General features: G+C 43.7%; 1 protein-coding gene across 2 annotated transcripts; it reads right to left on the bottom strand.

Moving 5' to 3' along the window:
- Positions 1–1,533: 1,533 nt before the first annotated feature.
- On the bottom strand, positions 1,534–22,839 carry LOC118587212 (gamma-secretase subunit APH-1B-like). Of its 2 annotated transcripts, XM_036192978.1 has the most exons (6): positions 22,582–22,837; positions 21,357–21,527; positions 18,594–18,664; positions 17,711–17,833; positions 9,138–9,265; positions 1,534–2,083 (listed from the first exon to the last, which is right to left on the bottom strand). In XM_036192978.1, the coding sequence occupies exons 1-6, from the start codon at positions 22,692–22,694 to the stop codon at positions 1,916–1,918; spliced, it is 774 nt and encodes a 257-aa protein (XP_036048871.1). In that variant the 5' UTR covers positions 22,695–22,837; the 3' UTR covers positions 1,534–1,915. The 2 variants fall into 2 exon arrangements, with proteins under 2 accessions (XP_036048871.1, XP_036048872.1); XM_036192979.1 differs by lacking the exon at positions 17,711–17,833 and having other exon boundaries at positions 22,582–22,839.
- Between the last annotated feature and the right edge of the window lie 1,807 nt (positions 22,840–24,646).

Here is a 24,646-nt window from a genome sequence, read left to right on the forward strand (position 1 = left end):
AGCTGGGAACTGAACTTGAGTCCTCAGCAAGAGCTCTTAACTCTTAACCACTGAGCCATCTTCCCAGCCCTTCATCTGAGTTTTTATTAAATGAGATTTTATACTTGTCCCATTTCTAATATCATGGTGTTAGTACTTAGAGGACTTGCTTAGAACTCAACAAGTATGAATAGCAGTAAAATCCTCAGGTTCTCCATACCTCAGATGAACAAACACTTTATCAGAATGGCTACATACACAGTTTGTAAGACAGCAGTAATAATCAACTGATGTGTTTCTTAACAAAAGAAAATACCATGCTTGGGTAGGAACACATCCCAGCTCTGTGGGCATCTTCTTGCTCTCGGTTCAGCACAGTGATGGTCACTGTTTGGATTCTATGTCTTTGTCTTCCTAGTCCAGGGAAAATCTTACCTAAAGCTGCAAAACCCACCAGCTCCAGCAGAAGCACTGCTATGACTTAGTGCTGAAGGAACCTTCAAGGGCATAACTACAGCGTTTCTCCGGGGAAGGGTAATCTTCCTAGAAGCTTTACTACTCTTGCATCTCTACACTGAGCCAGTCAAACATTTTAAGCTTGGTGGGTGTCCCCCAATTAAGGTTTGGTTCAGAGGTGAAAACACACACGTTCTTTCTGTCACCAAAATGCCGTCATGCTCATCTCCCATGTCACTGCAGGCCCTCTCCCTGCTGATCCTGTTCCTGTAGATGTGCATGGACGTGCTGGGCTCACCACTTTCCTAAGAGGTAATTTCTACTTTACACTCTAAGCTCCCCAAAGACTGCGACTGGGAACAGTTTCCAGTTAGTACACTCAGTTCAGTAGCACTTATCATAAGAAGGAAATCAGATGACCTAAATAAGTCCAACAAAGCCCCTGGGTATTCTTATAAAGAGAATTCTATTCCACTGCAAGCAAAACCTAGAGAAACCTGCTGAAGATGAAAAGTTCCATGCCAGCTTGAAGTCTGGTAGCTTAATGTCTATCTGCAGGTTCACCCTGTAGCATTTAGGTGATGGTGCTGTTTAGTGTCACAGGGGCAAATGAAAACATCACACCACTTTGTGTTTTTAGCTGTTCTCACAAGGTCCAGGGAAGCTCTGCCAAGGACACATCATTCATCTCCCTGCCCAGCTTCTCAGAGATGAAAATGGTGAGCTTTACCTTGACCAGTCCAGCTTCAGACAGCACACATAGCCGCTTTTACCTGAGGGGGATCATAGACTTGGCACAATTTTAGACTCTCCCAAGGAAGCCAGCATGTAATCACTCCTAAAGATCCCAGATTTATACTAAAAAGAATAACTTAATGCCTCAGGAAGAAAAACTTAAAATGGGGGAGGAGAGGAAGCCTTGATGAAAATGCAGGTTATATGCAGACCTTACCTGGCTAAATTATAGTGTCAGTGCAGGTTACTGCATTTAAAGGCACAGCCTATGGTGCTAGTGAAGGACCTGAAAGCCGTTCACAGAGAGAACAGCCCTTCAGCCTTGTGTGACATCAGTACATAAAAAGACAAGGACTACCCAGGTTACTACATCCAGAAATTTACTTGCTCAGCAGGAGTTGACTTTGAGACAGTTAAATACCACACCTCATTCTCCTTGGGTGTTCTGAGAACTTCCCAGTGGACCCCAGTGGTTCTCAGCTGCACTGCACACCCAGGATGATCAGATCTGGAGGGGAAATTCAGAAGCATCAGTCTTTGCTTCCCCAGATGCCTCAAAGGTGCAGCCAGGCTGCAGGCCACACTGCAGCTCTTCCAGAGGCTGCTGTGTGAAAGCTCAGGGACAGGAGCAGGCTAGACAGTCTGCTGCTTCTGTGTTCCAGGAGAAAGGGATTTTAGAAAAGGGCACAGCTGTGCCTCCAAACATGCATCCAGGCTGCTGTCTGGAGGTGCTGACTGTCAGAGGTTATCTGGAGCGCTGGTTGTAAAGGAGGAAGTCCTTGTCTTGGCAGAGCAGGCAGAGTTTCAGGCTTCGGCAGCTACCTCCAGCAACAAAAAATGCCCAGATGCCCATGACCACCATGATTATATATGCTGACACCAGATTTACCCCATAATAAGGAGTTAGGAAGGTCTGCAAAGGAAAAAGAAAAGCACAAGCTTTTAAAACCTGTGGAATAAACAGAGACAGAGGAAAATACACAATGCTTTCCACAGCTGGACTGAGTCTCACAAACATGGATGACTGTCATGTGTGAGAGACTCAGGAAGGCCCAGCAGACACTGGTCTGTGAACTTGAACTGTGCTTGATCAAATGGCAACCCCAGAAGACAGCTTTAGCCAGGACCTAATGGGATACTTAACAGAAAGCAATGGAGCACCTGGGCCTTGTTTCTAGTCACTTCTGTGTTAATTAAATTGGCACTAAGAATTTGCAGCAAAGTCAGGTACATCTAGATTACCTTAATATGAACCATTAGTATTCAAAGGAACATGAGGAAATAGAGTTAGTTTTTGGGCTGTACAATTGCTGTGGATTCCAAAAGTTTAATCATTATAAAACACTAACAGGATCACAGTTGTAGAGTGCATGAAGGCCTGGGTTCAATCCTCAGCACCAAATAATGACTGATAGAGTGCCAAACGATGCATTGAGTGAAATTACTGAAGACAAGTCTCCACCAGAATGGAACTTATATACTACTAAATAACACAGATAATGAATAAGTAATTAACTAATTAATTGCAAATTATGATTGATAGTAAGACAGAATAGTTAGAGTAGTGATGAATGCTAGGATGAGAACACGGTGATCTTCTTAATGGGTGATGGAGGCCTTGAGAAAATGGCACTTAACCTGAGACAGATAGCAAGAGGAATGAACTAACCCTGCATAGGCTGGCTATGGGAGGAGCAAAGGTAAGGAAACAGATGAAAACTAGAGCCCAGATGAATATAATTTAGGGATGGAGGATCAGATGAGGTCAGACAGCTGAGAAGCCTGTGGATAAACAATGTAAATGTTATTCTCTGTGCAATGCAGGGTCATAGAAAAAGTTTAGGTTGAGATAATAATGATTGATTTTGATTTTTCAAACTGCATAAAATGGATTAAGGGAGATTATGGTGAATCAAGATGAGTTAGGAGAAGATTGCACTTGGTGAGGAAAGCATAGGATGGTGACTTAGGGTGGTAGTGGTGGAGATGGAGAGTGGATAGAATGAACTCACAGGGCTTGCTGACGGATTGAATGTGAGGCAGATGCCAAGGCTGACTCATATATTTCTGCCTTCATGGTAAATGAAGGCTTGAAAATCACTAACCTTGAAAGAGACAACAAGTAGGGGGAAGGAACAAGCTTGCGATGAATGGTACCAATAGGATCCAAAGATGTCATGGTGAAGAGTAACAGGCCATGAGGCAGTGGTGGCGCATGCCTTTAATCCCAGCACTCGGGAGGCAGAGGCAGGCGGATCTCTGTGAGTTCGAGGCCAGCCTGGTCTACAGAGTGAGTTCCAGGAAAGGCACCAGATCTACACAGAGAAACCCTGTCTCGAAAAACAAAACAAAAAACAGTAAGAGGCCATATTTCAAAAGGCAGAGGTCAAATAATTGTATGGATTTCTGAGCATGATACTTATAGGAGAGACAGAGGCTAGAAAAATATAAGCACAGCCTAATAATTAATGTTATTATTCCATGATTGTTGTTACCCAAGGAGCTACTACAGAGATAGGCAAAGGTAATACAAAAATTGAGCCCTGAGAAACTCCAACATTTATAATACTAAGAGCCAACAAAGAAGTCCTGAAAAATCAGGACAGTGTGCTGTTGCAGAAGAAAAGGAAAGAAAATGAACTTTTTAAAGGCTGCTAAGCTGGAGAGTTCATTTGTTTGTTGCTCTTTTAAAGGACTGGAGTTGGTTCCCAGCACCCATGAAGGGTGGCCTGCAACTGACTGTAACTCTGGCTCCAGGGGATCTGATGCCCTCTTCTGCCTCAGCTCCAGGGGAGTCCAGTGACATTTTCTGGCCTCTGTGCATACCCATACACATATGCATATATGCATACACTGATGTTACGGGACTTTTGATCATACTGTGTCACTCTAGGACTGTTAAACAAAGTTTACCTTGAATCAGGGGGCAGAGCTAGTGACTAGCTGACTGGAAGTGGCCATAGAGAAGCCAGCAATACAGGAAAGAAAAGGCAGGGACTTGAGTTTGGCACTTCCTTTTGGTTTGGGTACCAGTGAAGAGACATGTCTCTTACTGGGTCTCCAGCCAAAACTCAAGGTCAGCTGGTTGCTTCTTGGCTTCTCTGATCTAGCAGGATTTTTTCTTTCTTTTTTGGGGGTGGGGTTGGCTGGGTGTGAAAACCTGCTAGCTCAGAGAGGTTGAGTAGCAACTGGCTGACCTTCTCTCTTTGCCAGTGTCTCTGAAAGAGAGCCTCCTTTTGCTCAACCAAAATAAACAAACAAACAAACAGAACCCCATGCCACACAAAGGGCCCCCCACTACTTCCTGTGACTCTGTCCCTATCATCTTACAGACACCCTGTGACTCTCTAGGATTACTTTCTGTCACTAGTTGCTAACTCGGCCTCTTGACCCAAGGTTGGTTTTATTTAATTAACACAAATGCAAACTTAGGGCTCACAGTGTGATCGAATACCCCATAACACACTGACTCAACATATATACATAAATTAAAATAAAATAAATCTTACAGGCTGCCAGCATGAACAAAGAACAATGTCCATTAGATTTGGAAAAGTGAAGGTTTGGAAGGACAGTTTGAGCAGAAGCCAGATTGGGCTAGAAGTCTGCGGGATAAAGTAGAGGAGAGGGCCAGTGAGATGGCTCAGTGGGTAAAGGCTCTTGTTGTCCTCTGACCTCCACACCATGTGCGTGAGCACACACACACACACACACACACACACACATGTAAATACATACATACAAATAAAGAATTTCCTTTTAAAGTGGAGACAGAGTTTGTGGGGATTATTTGAGACGTGCGGTGTTGTAGTGAAAGAGGGAAAAGTTGCAGGGAGAGGGGAAGTCATATCAACACGTTTTGTGTAAGATGTGTCTGAGTGTAGAAAGAGGGAGAAAGATTGGTCCTGCATGACTGTGGCCAGCCAAAGGAGGGCAGTACTCAGGGCAGGGGGATGGATTAGGGTCGTGGCCTAAGCAGGCTGGCCTTAACCTGGAAGCCAGATTTTGCCTCTGTTGGACCAGGGCTAAGGTTAGACCCTGAGTTTCCATCCAGCCTCAGCCTTATCCTAACAAAGGAGAAGATTTGACTGTGGCAACTGTTTACCATGATTTCAAAATAAGTGTTTTGAGATTCCCTAAGCAGCCCTTCTCGTCTCCACTCAACCTGCACATGCCCCTGGCTAAGGCACTGAACTTGACCTATAAGCTCTGTTCAGGGAGATGGGTTCATTTTGCAGGTAGCACCTCACACAGGAAGAATGTTTTATTCTAGAGGCAACTGTGGGTATGGAAGGTGTTAAGGAGTTTATGGGTTCTTTTCTAGAATAATTTTATAGACAACTCTATTAAATTTTAATTTGTATTACAGAATGATGAAATCTTTTGCATTTTCTTCAGTTTATTTCCTTTAGATCCAGTTTTCTCTTTTAAGCAATCACAAAAACCAATGTAACCTTGTTATAGAAAATGAGAACACACAAAAGAGAAAAGTTGAGAACAAATGAGAAACTTGAAATTATTTATTCATCAGAACATAAAAAAGAAATAATAAAACCCAATTAAATAGACAATATAAAATGGAAAACTGGTATTAGAAATACAACTCATTGGAGACTTGCCTGTTTGCACACAGGAGTCCCAGAGCTACACACACAAGACCTTCAAAAATAACACTAAAATAACGTGAAAGCTGGATGTGGCAGCTCATGTCTATAATACTAGCTCTAAGGCAGTTCAGACAGGAGGATTGCCACAATGAGGCTAGCTAAAGCAACAGAATGAATTCTAAGCCAGTTTGGAATGAGATTATCTAAAAAACAAAACAAATAAAGATAAACATGCTGTAGAAGCTATTTCCAATATTTGACTAAAGATTCTTTTTTAGAAAATATAAAAAAAAATTCCTAAAAAAATTTAAAGACAGTTGGAGGTAGGTAAAATATTTGAACAAGAGCTTCAAAAAGAATTATCCAACTGACAACAGACATATGAAGGTGTGTTTATTACCAAGGGAATGAAAGTCTGAAGTTTACTGTGCTTCTACTATATTCCCAGCAAGATAGAAAGAAAGTTATAACAAGTGTTGGCAAGGACACAGAGGAGCTGAAGCTCATAAATAAATGGTTAGTGTTTAAGTCAACATAACCATGCTGAGAAACTGAGTGATACCACCAGCTGACTTACTTATGTATTCCTCTAGCCCAACCAGAGCTTCTGGGAATGTATCCAAATGAAATGTGCACATGTGTTTGCTGAAGGACGTACATTTAAACACTTATTGTCATACTCTTCGCAATAGTTAAAAACCAGAGCCCTAAAGAGATGGCTCAGCGGGTAAAATGCTTCGGGTGCAGAAATCAGATGTTGCGCTGCACACCTTTAATCCAAGCATCTGGGAGGCAGAAGCATAGGGATCTTTGTGAGTTAGAGGCCAATCAAGGCTACATAGTGAAAACATGTCTTTAAAAAAAAAAAGACAGGTAGAGCCCACGTCTCTCCTCATTTTTTTATGTTCAGATGCCATGCTCCATAGTATTTTTATTAAGTTGAACTATTTTCTGTTCAATACTTTAACATATATAGGTACAGTGTTGTTTTTAGTGTTAAAGCGAGGGAACATATTATAATTTTTTTATAATTTAATTTAATTTTACATATCAGCCATGGATTCCCCTGTCCTCCCCCCTCCAGCCCCCGTCCCCGCCTTCCCCCCAGCCCACCTTCCCATTCCCATCTCCTCCAGGGCAAAGACTCCCCTGGGGATTCAGCTCAATCTGGTAGATTCAGTCCAGGCAGGTCCAGTCCCCTCCTCCCAGGCTGAGCAAAGTGTCCCCGCATAAGCCCCAGGTTCCAAACAGCCAGCTCATGCACTAAGGACAGGTCGGGGTCCCACTGCCTGGGTGCCTCCCCAAAACACTGAAGACAGCTTATGCTGGAGAGGATGTGGAGCAAGGGGAACTCTCCTCCACTGCTGGTAGAAATGCAAGCTTATACAGCCACTTTGGAAATCAATATGGCGCTTCCTTAGAAACTGGGAATCCATCTCCCCCAAGACCCAGAGCATATACCCAAGAAATGCTCAATCATACCACAAGGGCATTTTCTCAGCTATGTTCATATCAGCATAGTTTGTAATAGCCAGAACCTGGAAACAACCTAGATGCCCTTCAACTGAAGAATGGATAAAGAAAATGTGGTACATATAAACAATGGAGTACTACTCAGCAGAGAAAAACAATGACATCACAAGGTTTGCAGGCAAATGGATGGATCTAGAAAAAAATCATCCTGAGTGAGATAACCCAGATTCAGAAGGACAAACACGGTATGTTCTCACTTATAGGAGGATACTAGATGTAAAACAAAGATGACTAGACTGTTACACAACTCCAGGGAAGCTACCTAGAAAACGGGATCCTAAGAAAGACACAGGGATCGCCCAATGACAGAGAAATGAATGAGATCTACATGAACAACCTGGACGCGAGTGGGGGTAATGAAGGGCAAGGTTCGAGGGAAAGAGAGCTTAGGGGAGCAGGAGATCCCAGCTGGATCAAGAACAGAAAGGGAGAACAAGGAATAACAGACCATGATAAATGAAGACCACATGAGAATAAGAAGAAGCAAAGTGCAGAGAGGTCCCCAGAAATCCACAAAGATACCTCCACTGTAGACTGCTGGCAATGGTCGAGAGAAAGCCTGAACTGATCTAGTCTGGTGATCAGATGGCCAAACACCCAACTGTCGTGCTAGAACTCTCATCCAATAACTGATGGAAGTGGATGCAGAGATCCTCAGCCAGGCCCCAGATGGAGCTCCAGGAGTCCAATTGGTGAGAAAGAGGAGGGATTATAAGAGCGAGAATTGTTGAGACCAAGATTGGAAAAAGCACAAGGACAAATAGCCAAACTATTGGAAACACATGAACTATGAACCAAAAGCTGTGGAGCCCCCAACTGGATCAGGCCTTCTGGATAAGTGAGACAATTGAATAGCTTGAACTATTATTGTCATTTGTATACATATGTATAGCACACATGCTAATGTGCAAGGTAGGGATCAGAGGACAATTTTTGGAAGTTAGTTCTGTCCCTCCACAGTGGGCTCTGTGGCTCAAACTCAGGTAATCAAGCTTGCTTGGTTTACCTGCTGATCCATCTCCCTGGCCCAGGAGAAACCTTTTCAATAGTGTATATAAAATGTGCAAAGGGTCTAGACAGGGCCACGGCAGGGTCATTTTGATAACTGTCATGTATGTAAATAACCAATTAGCACTCAGGTCCAAGTCCTTACACACTGCTGTAAAAACAAACCTGACAACTGTTTTAAACTTGACTTTGCAGACTGGTTCTGTTATAATGTCACTAAGGGAGGGAAACCAGCATATCTGCTACTGGTCAGAACGTGTAAAGTGTCACCACCTTACCCAGCCTGTTTTAGCAACTTGTATCAAGAACTCAAAATATTCACACCAACTGACTTCATAGTTCCCTGCCTCAAAGCCTAAACATATGGGGAAAGTCCCATGCACATAAAGCCAAGTGTTCCAAGTCACAAAAGCTTCACAACAGCATAAAAAGAGGGAGGTGATTAACAAAATTAATCAAGTTAAAATAATTTTCACCTAAAGATTTAAACTTAAATAAAATCTGTGTCTTAAGGAATTTGTAATGGAGGAAAATTGCTTCAGATATGCTTCATAACATAAGCGTGATGCAAACTATTTTAGGCTCGACCATACATCACTAAAGGACAGACATAAGGAAAATCTCGAATGGGACAGACCTCCCACCCCAGAATTCACTAGACTGCCACTCTGCTGAAACCCACATGACTCACTGTCCACTTCCAGGGCTTTTCTGACTTGCCCCATTTTCCCGACAGTGTCCTTCATTTGGGTGGAATCCTCCACGCAGACCTCTGCACTTGAGCTCTGCAAGCACTGGGAACACAGGGACAACACTCACCTGGGTGGACACCAGCAGGTGAGTCAGGAGAACTGTAAGGAGGGTGTGCCACTTTTTCTTCTCACAGCCATCAAAAAACACAATGCCCCAGAACACATGCAGCATTATGATCACCAGCGTCATGAAAGCTGAAAAGACAAGTCAGCAATTAGTGGCCAGTCCTGCAGACAACAGACACCAAACCCAGCTGAACCCCATCACTGTGCACTGGCCCTGAGGGTCCCCTGGCTGCAGAGATAGAGTGCACAGAACTGCCTTCTTAAGAACTCCATGTCAACTTCCAAAGAAGTTAGGAGGGGCCAGTCTTTGTAGGAGCTGTTCCTCTAGGATACAAACCTGTTAAACAAAAGCCAATTTGGATTTGGCTTTCAAGGAGTTTCCCTGAGGTATGCAATGAGATTAGTATGAAATCTACACAAGTATTTGTTTAAAACATATTTATGTATGTATAGAGGGACTGGAGTTATAGATAGCTATGAGCTGCCTACAGGTGCTAGAACCCAGGGCTTCTAAAAGAACAGCTAGTGCTTTTAACCACTGAGCCATATCTCTAGTCCAATACAGCTTATTTTCAAATAGCCTTCTGCTCCAGTTAGAATTTTCTCAATTGAACAGAGCATCTTCTGTCTAAACAAGTCTCTGCACTGAAAGAGACTTTTTCTTTAGAACTCTTTTAAAAGAATGTAATAAAAATAAGAAAATTAGTGTAACTAAAAATCATTATAATTATCTAAGTTTTGTTTTGTTTTGGGTTTTTTGTTTTTCCGTGTAGTTTTGGTGCCTGTCCTGGAACTCACTCTGTAGACCAGGCTGGCCTCGAACTCACAGAGATCTGCCTGGCTCTGCCTCCTGAGTGCTGGGATTAAAGGTGTGTGCCACCACAGCCCAGCCTAAGCTTCTTCTTAGGCAACTGGTAGTGATCACCAACCTCGGGTCTCTAGGGAATACTGCCTGTGTAGGTGTCCTGTGTCCTGGGTAATATTTCTTCTTTAAAGCAGGCAAGTCCCATATATTCACACTATAATATGAAAAAAGGCATATAGATTTCCCTTTGCTGCCACACAATAAACAGGCCATGAGCTTTAAGCCACCAGACAGAAAAACCCCAGGCTAGAGTTCTACACCACTTGAAGGAAAAATAACCTGGCATTGCCAAGCAAAATAGTTGCATCTATTTCAGTCCAGCAAGGCATTTGAGCTACACTATAGACTATAAATTATATATACTATGGACTATATACACTATAGATTATAGACTGTATATACTATGAACTATATACACAATATACTATATACCAGAGACTATATATACTATGGACTATATACCATATATATATATGTATATATATTCTATGAACTATATAAGCTATATACTATAGACTATAAATACACTATGGACTATATACACTATAGTCTATAGACCATATATACTATGGACTATATAGACTATAGACTATATATATACTATGGACTATATATACTATAGACCATATATACTATGGACTATATACACTATATACTCTATAATATAGACTATATATACTATGGACTATATACACTATAGACTATAAATACTATGGACTATATACACTATAGACTATAGACTATATATACTATGGGCTATATACACTATATACTTTATCTGCACTCCAAACCAGTGAGTTCTCAAATCAAGCCCAGGGACTTGTTATCAGTGCAACTTACTGGTACCCATCCCACCCATGAATCAGAAGCAATGGGGCAGGAGCCCAGCAAAGCCAGTTTAAACAGCCTTCCTAGAGAGTCAATGCATGGTCAAGTTTCAGAATCCTGCCAAGGAGGCATTCTTATAAATGTTAGGAGGAGACAAGAATATGTACACCATCACTGCTGTAATAACAAGGAAAGCCCACCATTACCACAACAGATAAGTAAATTACACTCTACTCACATGGTGGACTGCTGTATATGACTCACAACATGTATGATCTCAAGTACACAATGCTGAGTGAGAACAAACACACTGTGAAAATGTATATAAGTAAGAGATCCACAAAATAATATTAAAAGGACATAACTGTTGTGGCTAGGGGAAAGTAAGCTGTCACATCTCTGTGACAGTGTCTTCATGTCAGGCTCTGGAAGACCACACTAAAAGGATTCAATCCAGGTCCAGTCATCATTCTGAAGAGGACAGTTCCTAAGGACAGATGCCTATCAATGGTCTGACACTGAGACCACTTAAGAGGCCCAGGGGCTAAGCAAAGACTTTTAAATTTTCTGAGTTAAAAAAGACCAAGACAAAAACTGACACAATGGGAACCTTTTTTAAATCATAAAGTACTCATATTCTAAGGAAGGGTTTTCTAAGACCTAGATGTCAATCAAATGTCAAGAGGAATCACTACCACAGACATTTGCCATCTGCCCTGGCAGCCTCTGCTTGCCCTTCTCTCTAGGCTTTGCCATGGATGCTGAGATCAGCTAAGTGTGCTCCCAAGGTTAGCTCCTAAAGTCCAGCTAATTGGGAAATGCTCTTACTGATGACATTTTCCAGCCTGTTCTTATCTAAAACAATGTTATTCTACAAGCTTCAGGCAAGCATTCTCTGGACCTCACTGGTCCTGGTCGTGCTTCCAAATTCCAGATCTAAATGTCTTGATCCTTCCAGCTAAGAGGTGTGACGGACGGACAGACTTTGTCTCCAAAGTCAAGTCAGACATCTCAGACTAGCATTCAAGTTCCTCCTCATTCTACACCCAAATGAGTTTAACAGCAGATCCTTGTGACTCTTTAACTGCATTCTTATGTCAGAAACACAGACCTCAAGCCAGACATGGTGGTGCAGCCCTTGGGAGGTAGAGACAGAGGCAGGAGGCTCACAAGTTCAAGGTCATACTTAGTTGCATATTAAACTTGAGGCCAGCCTGGGCTACATAAGATACTATCTTAAAAAATCAAAATTGTTATCTTCTTCTTCTCTCCTCCCTTTCTCTCCCCCTCCTCTCCTCCTTCTTTGTGTGTGTGTGTGTGTGTGTGTGTGTGTGTGTGTGTGTGTGTAAACAGATTGTCCCTTTAACCTAAATACTCACCCCTCCCCATTCTAACACACCCAAATCTTGCACTGAAGAGAGGGAGGAGAGATCATATGAGCAAAGGGTCAAGATCATGATGGAGAAACCCACAGAGACTGTCGACCCGAGCTAGTGAAAGCTCACTGACTCTGGACTAACAGCTGAGGAACCTGCATGGGACCGAACTAGGCCCTCTAAATGTGGGTGACAATTTCGAGGTTTGATTTGTTTTTTGGGCCCCTGGCAGTGGGACCAGGACTTATACCAAGTGCATGAACTGGCTTTTTGTAGCCCATCCCCTATGGTGAGATACCTTGCTTGGCCTTGATGGGGGGTGGGAGGGAGCTAAGCCAGACTTTGTTGACTACCCAAGGGAGGCCTTACCTCCTCTGAGGAGTGGATGGGGGCTGGGATGGAGGGGCATTTGGGAGTGGGAGGAAGGGAGGGAGGAGGAACTGGGGATGGTATGCAATATGAAAAAAAAAAACTTAAAAAAAAAGATACAGCACAGGGCCAACAAGATGGTTCACTAGGTAAAGGTACTTGCTGTCAAACCTATGATGTATGTTTAATACTCAGATACACATTGTTGAAGGAAAGAACCGATTTTCATAAGTTGTCCTCTAACATCTACATATGTACAGGTGCATGTGTGCATGTACACACACACAAACACCAAAATGTAATATTGTTTTAAGATCTAGCACAATGTTACTTCTTCAGTAAGTATTCCCCTAATACATACTCTTCTCTGTGAGTTTCTCACATTGGTTGTTGAGACTCCTATTCCATAGACAAGTGGCATTGAACTTGTGGTATTCCTACTACCTCAGCCTCCCAAGGACTGGGATTACCGGTATGAACCACTACATCTGGCTTCCAGTTCTGGTTACGCTCAGTACACATTTTCCGAGCGTGGTGACAGTCAAGTATGAATATTCTAGTTGGGTATCTTTAAAGTCAGGTACTTGTGAATTAGATCCCACTTGTGTGGTCTTAGACAAGCTGTTTAACTTTCTCAGCTTACACTTCCTTTACTTCTAAAATGTGTATTTCACAGACCCTTTGCAAGGCAGAACAGCACTTGGCAAATCAAAGCTTTCCAGAGCAACAGTGAGCACTACATTCCACAGCAGCGGTTCTCAACTTTCCTAACGCTGCAACCTTTTAATACAGTGCCTCGTGGTGTGCTGACCCCAACCATAAAATTACTCTGTTGACACTTCATAACTAATTCTGCTACTGTTACCAATCGTAATGTTAATATCTGACATATGAACCCTATGAAAGGGTTGTTTGATAGGCAAGGGGGTCATGACCCAGAGGTTGAGAACCACTGCCCTACAGCCTCATAGATAATACAGCAAGTCCTTAGGTATACTGTCAGGTAGGAAAGTAAAGTGGAAGACATCTGATAAACCACATTTATCCAAGATTCCTGGGTACTTGGCTATGGATTAAAACCCAGTCCTCTCCACTCTTACAGATTATTCTTCCTCTGACTTTGTTTTATTATCACATTATCTTCCTTCACTCTTTCAGTATCCAGCAAGTATTTTCTCAGTGACCAGTACAGGCCAGGAACCATTCTAAGCACAGAGGCTATTGCATATTTGGAACAGTCTCACAGAAGATACCCCACCTTCAGTTTTCTGTTTTATTAATGTAATATCCAAGAAATCACTCAAATGTTACTGAAAGACTGTACATTCCTACATTCTGGCTGGCTGTGATATCACCATATAGCAGACACTTAGAAACTGCTTTCGCTAAAAAGCACTGACTTCTTACCCAGGTAACTGAAAGCAGACTGATAGCCTGGCATCTCTGTCTTCATTTTGTGTCTGTTTCCTTTTTTGTTGGGTATCTGTTTATCTCTATAGCAGGTATGATAATCATTCACGGAGAGTTTGTCTTAAGAACTGGGGATTCCTGACTTATCTCATTCCCCTTCAAGGTTGAACGCACAAAGATAAGAGTAACTGGGGTATCTTACTTTCAGCTTCTTAATGTCCTGGTCCAGACCCCAAAGGCACCTGAGTGTCTCCAGTCATCATCCTAAACAAGCATTCATCTTAGATTCCAGGAATAGAAGGGCTTGCTAGAGAGAACACTTCCCAGATGAGGGCAGTTCTAATTCAGACCACCACCACCACCACCACCACCACCACCACCACCACCACCTCCACCACCACATCACCACCACCACCACCATACCACCACCACCACCACCACCACCACCACCACCACCACCACCACACCACCACCACCACCTCCACCACCACATCACCACCACCACCACCACACCACCACCTCCACCACACCACCACCACCACACCACCACCACACCACCACCACACCACCACCACCACCACCAGCACCACCACCACCACCACCAGCACCACCACACCACCACCACCACCACCTCCACCACACCACCACCACACCACCACCACCACCACCAGCACCACCACCACCACCACCAGCACCACCACCAGCACCACCACACCACCACCAGGCTAATTTACGTATTGACTCTAATCTAGACATGCTCTTCCTTCTCTTTTGTCTTTTTTAATTTAGATAGGGTCTCACTATATAGCCTTGTCTCACTTGGAACCTGTTATCTAAACCTGGCTAGCCTCAAACTCAGAGATCCACCTGCCTCTGCCCCTTGAGTGCTAGGATTACAAGCATACACCACCATTGTCTGGCTTTTGATCATTACTTCTGTCCTTCCTGAAAGACCCAGAGAGTGAGGACTAAGAGGAAGAGAGGTCTCTTCCTCAAATTTGGAACAACCTTCTCTTTAGTTCCTTCCTTTGTTGGCATAATTATTAATTATCTTTACATAAATCGCTATAATTCCATAGGCAGTGACTAGCTCCTATTTTTCAGTCAATATTTATCAAGTTTTGTCTAGTAACAAAGGACCCCATGAAGCTCTATGGATGGGATATGGTCATAAACAAGATAGCCGTGGTCCTTGCTAAACCCTGTGATTTAGCACACAGCTGGAGAGACAGGCACTAGACAATAGGCACATCATCAGTTAATCGCGGCTGGGGTACATGGGCAAAGAACTGCACTGTCCATATGTGCCCTGACACTTCTCTGCCTCTCTGTAATATTTATATTATGCTTTGTGCAGTTAGGTGTTTGTTTTTATAGTCATTGTGGGCAGAGGACACGGAGAAATCTTTAATAATTAATTATAGACTGCATACTTAAATAATCAAAAGGACTTGTCCCCAAATACTAAATTGATGATATGACTTGAACTTGGAACCTAAATCTCATACTTCCTTCTCAGCCAAGTACTTCTAAGAAATGGGAATGAGTCTAACCTGCTACACAAGTACTGATAAAGAACTAACTTACATATGTACTTCATAAAACTATTTTTATGTAACATAAAAATTCATGTACATACAGATATCATACAATATGTGTATTATTAACATAACGGACATAGAGATGCTCATAAGGACCTCATTCTTTACTTATTCTAATTACCATTTTAGAAACAAATCTACTCTTCTAAGAGACCCCTTTTAAACTGGACTTGAAAACAGCCTGGTTCACTGAAGGGAGTTAGCACCATCTAGAGGACAAAAGTGGGCAACACATGAGGATGGCAAGAAAACAGTTCCTGTAACAATGTAAAGTAAGAAAATTCACAATACAGAAGGTATCTTCTTAATTTCTACTGGACTCTGACAGACATTAGCCACTAGAACTACATTTTCTTTTTACAAACCAAGCATTATTACCATTTAAAATTTATGCCAGGTGGCTGGAAAGATGGCTCAATGATTAAGAGCACTGGCTGCTCTTCCAGAGGACCTGGGTTCAATTCTCAGCAACCACATTGACAGCTCATAACTCTCTGTAACTTAACTGCAGTACCAGGGGATCTGACACCCTCACAGACATATATGCAGGCAAAGAACAAATACTCATAAAATACAAATAAGTAAATCATAAAAATTGCCAGGAATTTTTGGAATATTTACAAAGGCAATCTGCTACGTTGGAGGCGACATTAACAAGCATGATCCATTAACACACGTTCCCTTAACTCGCAGCCAGAGTTAAAGGGTCTGAGCTGTATGCTGTCAGCCTCACAAAGTCAGAGACTTTTCAAACAGGGAAGACTAGCTGGCTGGCTGCACAGGGACGGGGTCATTTAATGTCCACAGAGAGGCTCAGATTGGAACTAACAAGGAAACTGAGAATGGTGGGAGACTGTCTCTGGGGTCAGGGAGTGCCAGGATGTCCCTAAACTACTGCAGCTTTTAAAAATTGGCCATTTCTCTTTATAATCTTTTTATTCTAGTAAAAGCTACTGAAACACTATTTAGTTATTGGTCATATTCCCCTACAAGATGGTAAGCTCCCTAATGAACTTTGGCCTGGATGTGAACATGAATTTAATTGAAAAAAATTGGTATGTGAGTTCACTTATTTCAATGACATAGCTGCTATTGGTCTAGACAACTACAAACACAACTATTTTTCCTCTGTTTTTTTTTTGGGGGGGGGGGAAGGTAGTTTTCAAGACAGGCTTTCTCCATGTAGTTTTGGGGCCTGTCCTGGATCTCACTCTGTAGACCAGGCTGGCCTCAAACTCACACAGATCTTCCTGGGTCTGCCTTCTGAGTGATGGGATTAAAGGCATGTACCACTGGCGCCTGGCTTTTTCCTCTAGTTTTAAACAAAGTGGAATTTAATGAAATAATACTTTAAATCTAAAGCAAACTTGTGGTCCTTGTGTCATAACTTGCAGCTGGTGAATGAAAAGCAATGTGAAAAGAGTTGGTCCTTTTTTACTGCATCTTTGCAAAAAAAGATTAATTCATCTACTTTTCCCTCTGCATTTAAAGATCAAGTCATGGTGCCTATCTATAAAAGGCACTGAGTTACAGATTAATCAGAGATTAGAATTTAGACTAGGGGTCTTTTGTTGAATTACTAGCACTGGGCAAGGAAAAAAAGCAGGTGCTTTACAGGTTTATATGGAAGATAAATCTAAAATGACAAAACAGAGAAGATATATCTCATAAAAATTAGCTGCTAATGTTTCAACTATACCATAACATTTTAGCATAGCCAAATAAATATATATAAATCTTTTTGTTCGTTTGTTTGTTTGGTTGGTTGGTTGATTTTTTGAGATAGGGTTTCCTCTGTGTAACTTTGGAACATATTATGGATCTCACACTGTAGCCCAGGCTGGCCTCGAATTCACAGAGATCCTTCTGCCTCTGCCTCCCAGGTGCTGGGATTAAAGGTGTGTACCGCCACTGCTCAGCAAATATATAAATCTTATGCAAGATCAATTCCTGTAATATTCTAAAGCACTCCAATCAAATCCCTGCCCCCACTCCCAGGTCCTTCACTTGTAGTCCCTAAGAATATCTTCCCTCTGAAAGTCTAAACATAAACCACCTCCACTTGTTTCTGAAGCCAGTGAATTGCAGTAAGGACAATGCTTTAGAGCACAGCTAGGACACACACCTGAATTAAGGAAGAACTGAGGAGAATCACCATGAATGCCCACTGTGCCTGGTCCCAACGAGTTAGACAGGGTGTTCACAAAGGAAAACACTCCACTCATGATTCCAAAGCCCAAGCCAGAAACTAGAGAGGAAGAAAACACCGTTAAGCCCTTTTCCTGTTATGAGTTCAGTTCAAATCTAATTTGCAAGGACTGGGGAATACTACTTCACTGCAGGGAAAAGGGTACACCTGCTGCTGCTGAAGCACCAGCCAGCCAGCTCTGGAAGGCTAAGTGAGAAAGGAGAGGAGAAAAGGAAGGAGAGGATGTAGTAGATCAATGAACAAGGCAGAGGCACAGAAGAAACTAGAGAGGAAGAAGAGGGTAATGTGATGAAGGCCCTGGCTTTGGTTTATTGTAGCCAGACTATGAGGGAGTAACTGTGATTGCAAGATGGGTCTGGGCCAGACTGAGCTACATGGATACCAAGATCTTGTGTGTGTGTGTGTGTGTGTGTGTGTGTGTGTGTGTGTGTGTGTGTGTGTAAGCTGTGTGCAGGCTGTGCAGGTAGTGTGTGTGTGTGTGTGTGTGTGTGTGTGTGTGTGTGTGTAAGCTATGTGCAGGCTGTGCAGGTGGTGTGTGTGTGTGTGTGTGTGTGTGTGTTGTGTGTGTGTGTGTGTGTGTGTGTGTGTGTGTGTGTGTGTGTGTGTGTGTGTAAGCTATGTGCAGGCTGTGCAGGTGTTGGGGCCCCTAGAACTAGAGTTCCGGGTGGTTGTGAGCCATCATCTGGGTGCTGGGAACTGAACTCAGTCCTCTGTGAGAGCAATAGGTGCTCTTAACTGCTGAGCCTCCTCTTCAGGACTTCTGTTATTTTTCTTCATGACACCACAGGGTCTAACTCACCATAGGCCAACAGTCGCATTGAGGGTGCTGACTCCTCAGGGTTTATGCTTTTCAAACCCTCACTGGCTGTTCTAAAAGAAAAACACATTTATTTGTTTTTAAAGAAATAGTCTCATATCAGGCACATCATGAAACCCTTCAAAACTAGGTTCTTAGTGAGGCTTCTGATCAGGTTACACTCCAGGTTGTAGTCCAGAATCCATTTAAGTGAAACCCAGCACTCTTTTTTTGTTGTTGTTGTTTGTTTTGTTTTTGTTTGAGACAGGCTCTCTCTATGTAGCCTGGATGTTCACTGTATAGGTCAGACTGGCCTCAAATTCACAGAGGTCCATCTGCTTCTGCCTCTTGGCCAAAGGCAGATGCCACCAGCTCCAGCACATTTTCTTTTCTTTTTAAGATTTACTTATTTTTATATGCATTAGTGTTTTGCCTGCATGTATGTCTGTGTGAGGGTGTAGAATCCTTTTCAACTGGAGTTATAGACAGCTATGAGCTGCCTTGTGGGTACTGGGAATTGAACCTAGGGCCACTGGAAGATCAGCCAGTGCTCTTAACTGCTGAGCCAACTCTCCTGCCCAACTCCAGCACATGTTCAATAACTGAAGCCAAGAAGTGAGATTTCCACCAACTCCATCTAGCTGATGTTTCCACAAAAGGAAACAATTAAAATATCAGTAAAAAGCCAGTAGGGATTGATTCAGAAAGAACAAAAGCAGTGCTCTAATTTCTGAGCTCAAGGAATATTTATTTCTTTATCCCAAGGCATCTATCACTCTGGATTTTCTTTTCCCCCCTGAAGTCTCCATCTTTATCTTCAACTTATGGTCATTTGGTTGTATTTTCCACTATGGCTATACTTATTACCCCTTCTCTCTTTCACACTCAAGAACCAAATTTATTCTCACCCTTCTAGCAGCAACTTCTTTCTTTGGTTCAGGAACTGACCCCCGTGCCTCACGCATGCCAAGCACATGTTCCACCACTGGGGTTTTTCTTTTTCTGTTTGTTCATTTGGTTGTTTTGAGATGGTCTATGTAACTAGGCTGACTTCAAAATCATTACGTAGTGAAGATTACAGGTGTGTACCCTCATGCCTAGTTTATGAGGTGCAGGGGATTGGGAATTGAACCCAGGGCTACATCTTCAGCCCCCTTAACGCACCATTTTAGAAAATTTAAAAAACAGAGAGACACTTCTAAAAAAGAAAAAAAAAAAAACAGGGCTGAGGGTCTAGGTCAGTGATAGAGCTCTCTCCTAGCTTGTGCCAAGACCTTGGGTGGGGGGGGGGGGACACACGGGATGGGACATAGACAGGGTCAAAAAAATAAAACAAAACTGTAGCATTGGTATCTTAGCTTTTCACTTTTCTGTAGATATAAGATTTTCTAAAATCACAAAATGTGTATTTTATCAATATTATTAAAGAAAACTGAATTATGTTGCAAAACCTGCAATCCAAGTATTTTAAAAACACACACAGACACAATTCCCACACAGCACCATACAGCAGTTTTTGACAACACAGGAGTTACTGAAAATGCTTTTTAGGCAATGACAGTTATGTTTTAGGCAAATAACTTGAAATTGTAAAAAGTTTGTGTGGAAAGGCCTAGAGAGAGAGAGCTCAGTGCTTGAGAGCACCGGCCGTTCTTCCAGAGAACCCAGGCTCTATTCATTGCAGCCCTATGGTGACACATAGCTGCTTATAACTTCATGTCCAGGGGATCTGTTGTCCTTTTCTGGACTTCTTGGACACCAGGCATGCACAGAGTGCACAGACATACATGCAGGCAAAACACTCATACACATAAGATAAAAATGAGTATGTTAAAAAATGAAAAATAAAATTTGTGCAGAAATGGACATTGCAGCCATATGCAGCCAACTTCTCACTGTACAAGGTTTTGTTCTGTTTGAAAGTTATAATCATCTCATTCATTCATTAACAATGTAGTAACTGCTCTTGATTTCCTGACTCATGAAATAAACTATTTGACTGCAATGATTTATAAAAGTGGGTACAAATGCTCCACATTTTAATCAGGGCAGCAAATTCAGGCAGCAAAATTGTGGTTAAGTTGGTCCCTTAAACTAAAAGGCTCAAACATATTTGTGGTAGTATAGACATTTAAGTAAAATCTGAATAAACCAAAATCTCTAGTATTGAATAAAGAATACCATGAGAGATCAATTTTAATGTATTCACTTACATTGTAGCTCCAAGAAAAGAGCTCATGCTTTGTTCTTAAATGTATTTTTCCTTTTGTAGATTTGAAACTATAGAATATGTTTTTAAAATGAGCCTCTGTTTCCCACTAGTAGTCAAAACAATGGAAGACATAATCTCCATAAGAATAATTTATTTCAGGTGGTAAGAGGAAAACATGAAGTCCCAATGGGAAGGCTCTCTGTTATTTCAGTAATTATTTCTCTGGGTTATTTTTCTTCAGTAATGTGGGTTTTTTGGGTTTATTCATTTCTTTCCAGTTTCCTCCCATTAGAAGTCCCACCAGCCAGAGCTCTTTCCTTACCACTTTTGTGATAAACCTCCAGTGTCTACAAAGTGCCTGGCATTTGGCAATTCTTAAGAAACATTTTTGAGAGGAAGGAGATGAAAGAGGAAAAGAAAAAGGAAGAGTATGAGGGCAGGCAGGCAAGCCAGGTCAGAAGTTTAAATACTCCATATTTTCAGGCTAGAAGAGGTCCAATCACCAAATCACAACTCAAGTCTAACTGGGAAAATAAAGCAAACGTTTAACTTACTTTAACAGCCTGTAATACGCAAACCTAAACAGTTCTTGGAAACAGACAGAGAGCAACACTCCGAAGATGAGCAGGTACTTCTGTATCGGTCCATCTCTGTGGTCAGTAATGACTCTCACTAGGTACCAGAAAACAGAGGAAAGCAGAAGAGACACCAACCAGAAGAAAGCTCTGGAATGTAGAAGAAAAAAAGCCACAAGTTAACAGAAGCACAAGATTAATAAGGACTTTAAATCTGCTGGAGAAGAAACAAAGATCTTGGTTTTTTTAATTGGGAAAAAAGTCCTTGAGTGGCGTTCTGGATCATCAGTTGATGATCAGTGGTCCATTTCTCTCCTAGTGAGAAAAATAGTCCAAGAGGAATGTCAGATGTGCTCAACAAGAATGTGCTCAGTGACCCTGTCAGGTGCACGCACACTAAGACACTGTCTGCCAAGGACTGGCTAAGAGGAACTTGGTTGCTGACTATTTTTCCTAAGTGATGTTCTGCCTAAGCAATGGTGTGCCATAGAAACATATAACCAGTGACCATTGCAATTTTCATATCCTCAAAATTCGCCAGAAACTATGGATTTAATGGCTAGATATCTGTTAAGATAAGTGTCTTTTTCTGACAAAAAAAATTATACCTAAACTTGTATTCATAGTGTGCACTGTGTAAATTTCAGAAACTGTATACTTCTGGTGGGTGCAAAGAGACCAAGACCACGTTCACCAGCAGAGTTCTGTATTTACCAAGCTCTCAGGACAACATGCCTGGTCAGGTGTTGCTGCGTTTTCTAGCGCTCCCACCCTCCGCTGCACCCCAGTCATTACCCAGGGGTCTACAAGAAAAAAACCTGAGCCCAAACCCCTGCCAGGCATTCTGAGTCCGAGGATGGGGCAGGGGAGGGGTGGGCCGCTGATCCCCAGGTGACGTTGATGACAGACGGCGGGGACGACCCACTGAGCGCTGGGTGAAATGAGACTCCTGTGGGAAGGCGAGGGCTCCATACGCGAATGGAGCCAAGTGTCCCCACACTTAGCCCACAGAAGCCTAGATGCGCAGGGCGCGCCTGCTCAGCCTGCCCTTCTCCTCAGACCCTGGCAGCGGGGAGGAGCCTCCCGTCCTTCCAGCCCTGGCAGTCCCACAGGCTGGAGAGAGTGGGGGGTGGTGATCCCCGAGGCCCTGGGAACCCCGGCGCGGGAGGGGACCCGCTGCGTCTTGGACTTGGGGCAGTCTCACCCGGCGATGAGGAAGATGACGCGCAAGGGGTCGGTGGCGATGGTGAAGACGTAGAGAGCGAGCGCGGGCCCGAAGGCGATGAAGGCGCAACCGAAGAACACGGCCGCCGTCATGGCGACCGCGGAAGCCAGTCCAGGGAGCCTGAGGACCCGAGGTGCCCAGCGGACAGTGGGTGCTGGATAAGGGGAGGGGCCAGGCTGCAAAGCTCCGAGTGCTCAGCCTGGGCAGAGTCAGGACCCGCAGCGCTCGGGAGGCGGGGCCTCGAGGGGCTCCAAAGCCCGCGGCTGCCGAGGGAGGGGCGGAGCTGGGGAGGCGGGGCCTCGAGGTGCTCCAAAGCCCGTAGCAACCGAGGGAGGGGCGGAGCCCGGGAGGCGGGGCCTCGAGGTGCTCCAAAGCCCGTAGCAACCGAGGGAGGGGCGGAGCTGGGGAGGCGGGGCCTCGAGGTGCTCCAAAGCCCGTAGCAACCGAGGGAGGGGCGGAGCCCGGGAGGCGGGGCCTCGAGGTGCTCCAAAGCCCGTAGCAACCGAGGGAGGGGCGGAGCTGGGGAGGCGGGGCCTCGAGGTGCTCCAAAGCCCGTAGCAACCGAGGGAGGGGCGGAGCCCGGGAGGCGGGGCCTCGAGGTGCTCCAAAGCCCGTGGCGGCCGAGGGAGGGGCGGAGCCCGGGAGGCGGGGCCTGGTGGTGCTCAAGTCAAAGAACGGACCAGATGAAGTTCTCGAGGCGTGTCTTCCATGTGTTCTTCGCCCATCAGGGTGGACGGTGAGGCGGGCCTCTCTACTCCAGTCGCAGCGAACAAGGCAAGACTCAGTTGTTGGGGCCTCCAGAAGCTCCATGGCCCGTAAAAGCGGTTCGCTGGTTCGAGTTCGGCAGGCAGGCGGAGACTCAAGGTGCTCCAAGCTCAAAGGAGGAGGGGCGTAACTTCGGACGCACCTCTGGAGGTGCTCCAGGCCCAGTCTGAGGGAGTTTCCTGGCAGAAAGGTAGCAGCTCAGCATGCTCCTGCCCTGCAGAAAGTTGTTACTTCTCCGCCCGGCTCTGCTCTGGTGAGAGGAGGTCATCACCTAAACCTCATTGAAGATATTTACTGGTGGAGAGGAATCCAGCCTCTAATGGTAGAAAAAGGCAACTCCAAATTGAACAGGTACAGGAGTTATATAGAATTTCTTAGGAAGTTTTTTCCAGGGTGAAGATTTTCAGGGTGGGAATTGGTTGGATTTCAGTCCCTGAGCTTGGACAAGCTCAAAGATTGGCTGAAGTTCGTGCTCAGGGATTCGTTGGGTTTTGTACTGAGTTGGTCAGGGGCAAGATGTGTTTCTTTCACTAGCCCTTTTTAACCCTTTGGCTCTGGTTTCAGGGTCAGGGTGTGTTTTTTTGGCTGACCCTTTTACCCTACAATGAGACCTGACTTTGGTTCCCAGGACCCATGCAAATCTTGGTTAGGTAGCAGGCATCTGAGTCCTTCAGTTAGATAGATGGGAGGTGGATATAAAATACTTCCCTCGAGCCCTCTGTCCATCTATCCTGGCATACACAGCAGCGAACAACAGAACAACAGAGACCTTGTCACAAACAAGTAGAAGGTGAATCAAATCCCAAGGTTGTCTTTTGACCTCCACATATGTACCAAATATAGGCTACTGTCCTTACACTCACATATGAATGAGTACATATGTGGGCACATATACACACACACACCACAACTATACACATATGCACATAAAGATTTTTTTAAAGAATAGAACAGTGCATATTGAATAAGAAAAGTTAGTAACTGAGTGGATGGGGCAGTAAGTAAGTAGTAACACTCTTCAATAACTTCTTCATTCATTCATTCACTCAGCAAACACTGAGGGCCTTTAAAGTTTCAGGGACAGTGAGTTTCTTGGTTTTAGAATGTATTTTAAGGGGCTGGAGAGATGCCTCAGTGGTAAAGAATACTTGTTTGCTCTTGTGGAGGACCCAGTTTCAGTTCAGAGGACTCAGCACCCACATGGTGGCTCACAACCATCTGAAACTCCAGTTCTAGGGGATCCAAAGCCCACTTCTGGCATCCAAGGGTATTCATATGG

The sequence above is a fragment of the Onychomys torridus genome, chromosome 7, assembly GCF_903995425.1.
Source record: "Onychomys torridus chromosome 7, mOncTor1.1, whole genome shotgun sequence".
In the NCBI taxonomy this organism is placed as follows: domain Eukaryota; kingdom Metazoa; phylum Chordata; class Mammalia; order Rodentia; family Cricetidae; genus Onychomys; species Onychomys torridus.

Coding starts and splice junctions, on each gene's coding strand:
- LOC118587212 (XM_036192978.1), bottom strand. CDS start 22,694: ATGACGGCGGCCGTGTTCTTCGGTTGCGCCTTCATCGCCTTCGGGCCC. Junction 21,528..22,581: donor GTCATCTTCCTCATCGCCGG/GTGAGACTGCCC, acceptor TCTACATTCCAG/AGCTTTCTTCTGGTTGGTGT. Junction 2,084..9,137: donor ACCTGCTGGTGTCCACCCAG/GTGAGTGTTGTC, acceptor TTTCCTTTGCAG/ACCTTCCTAACTCCTTATTA.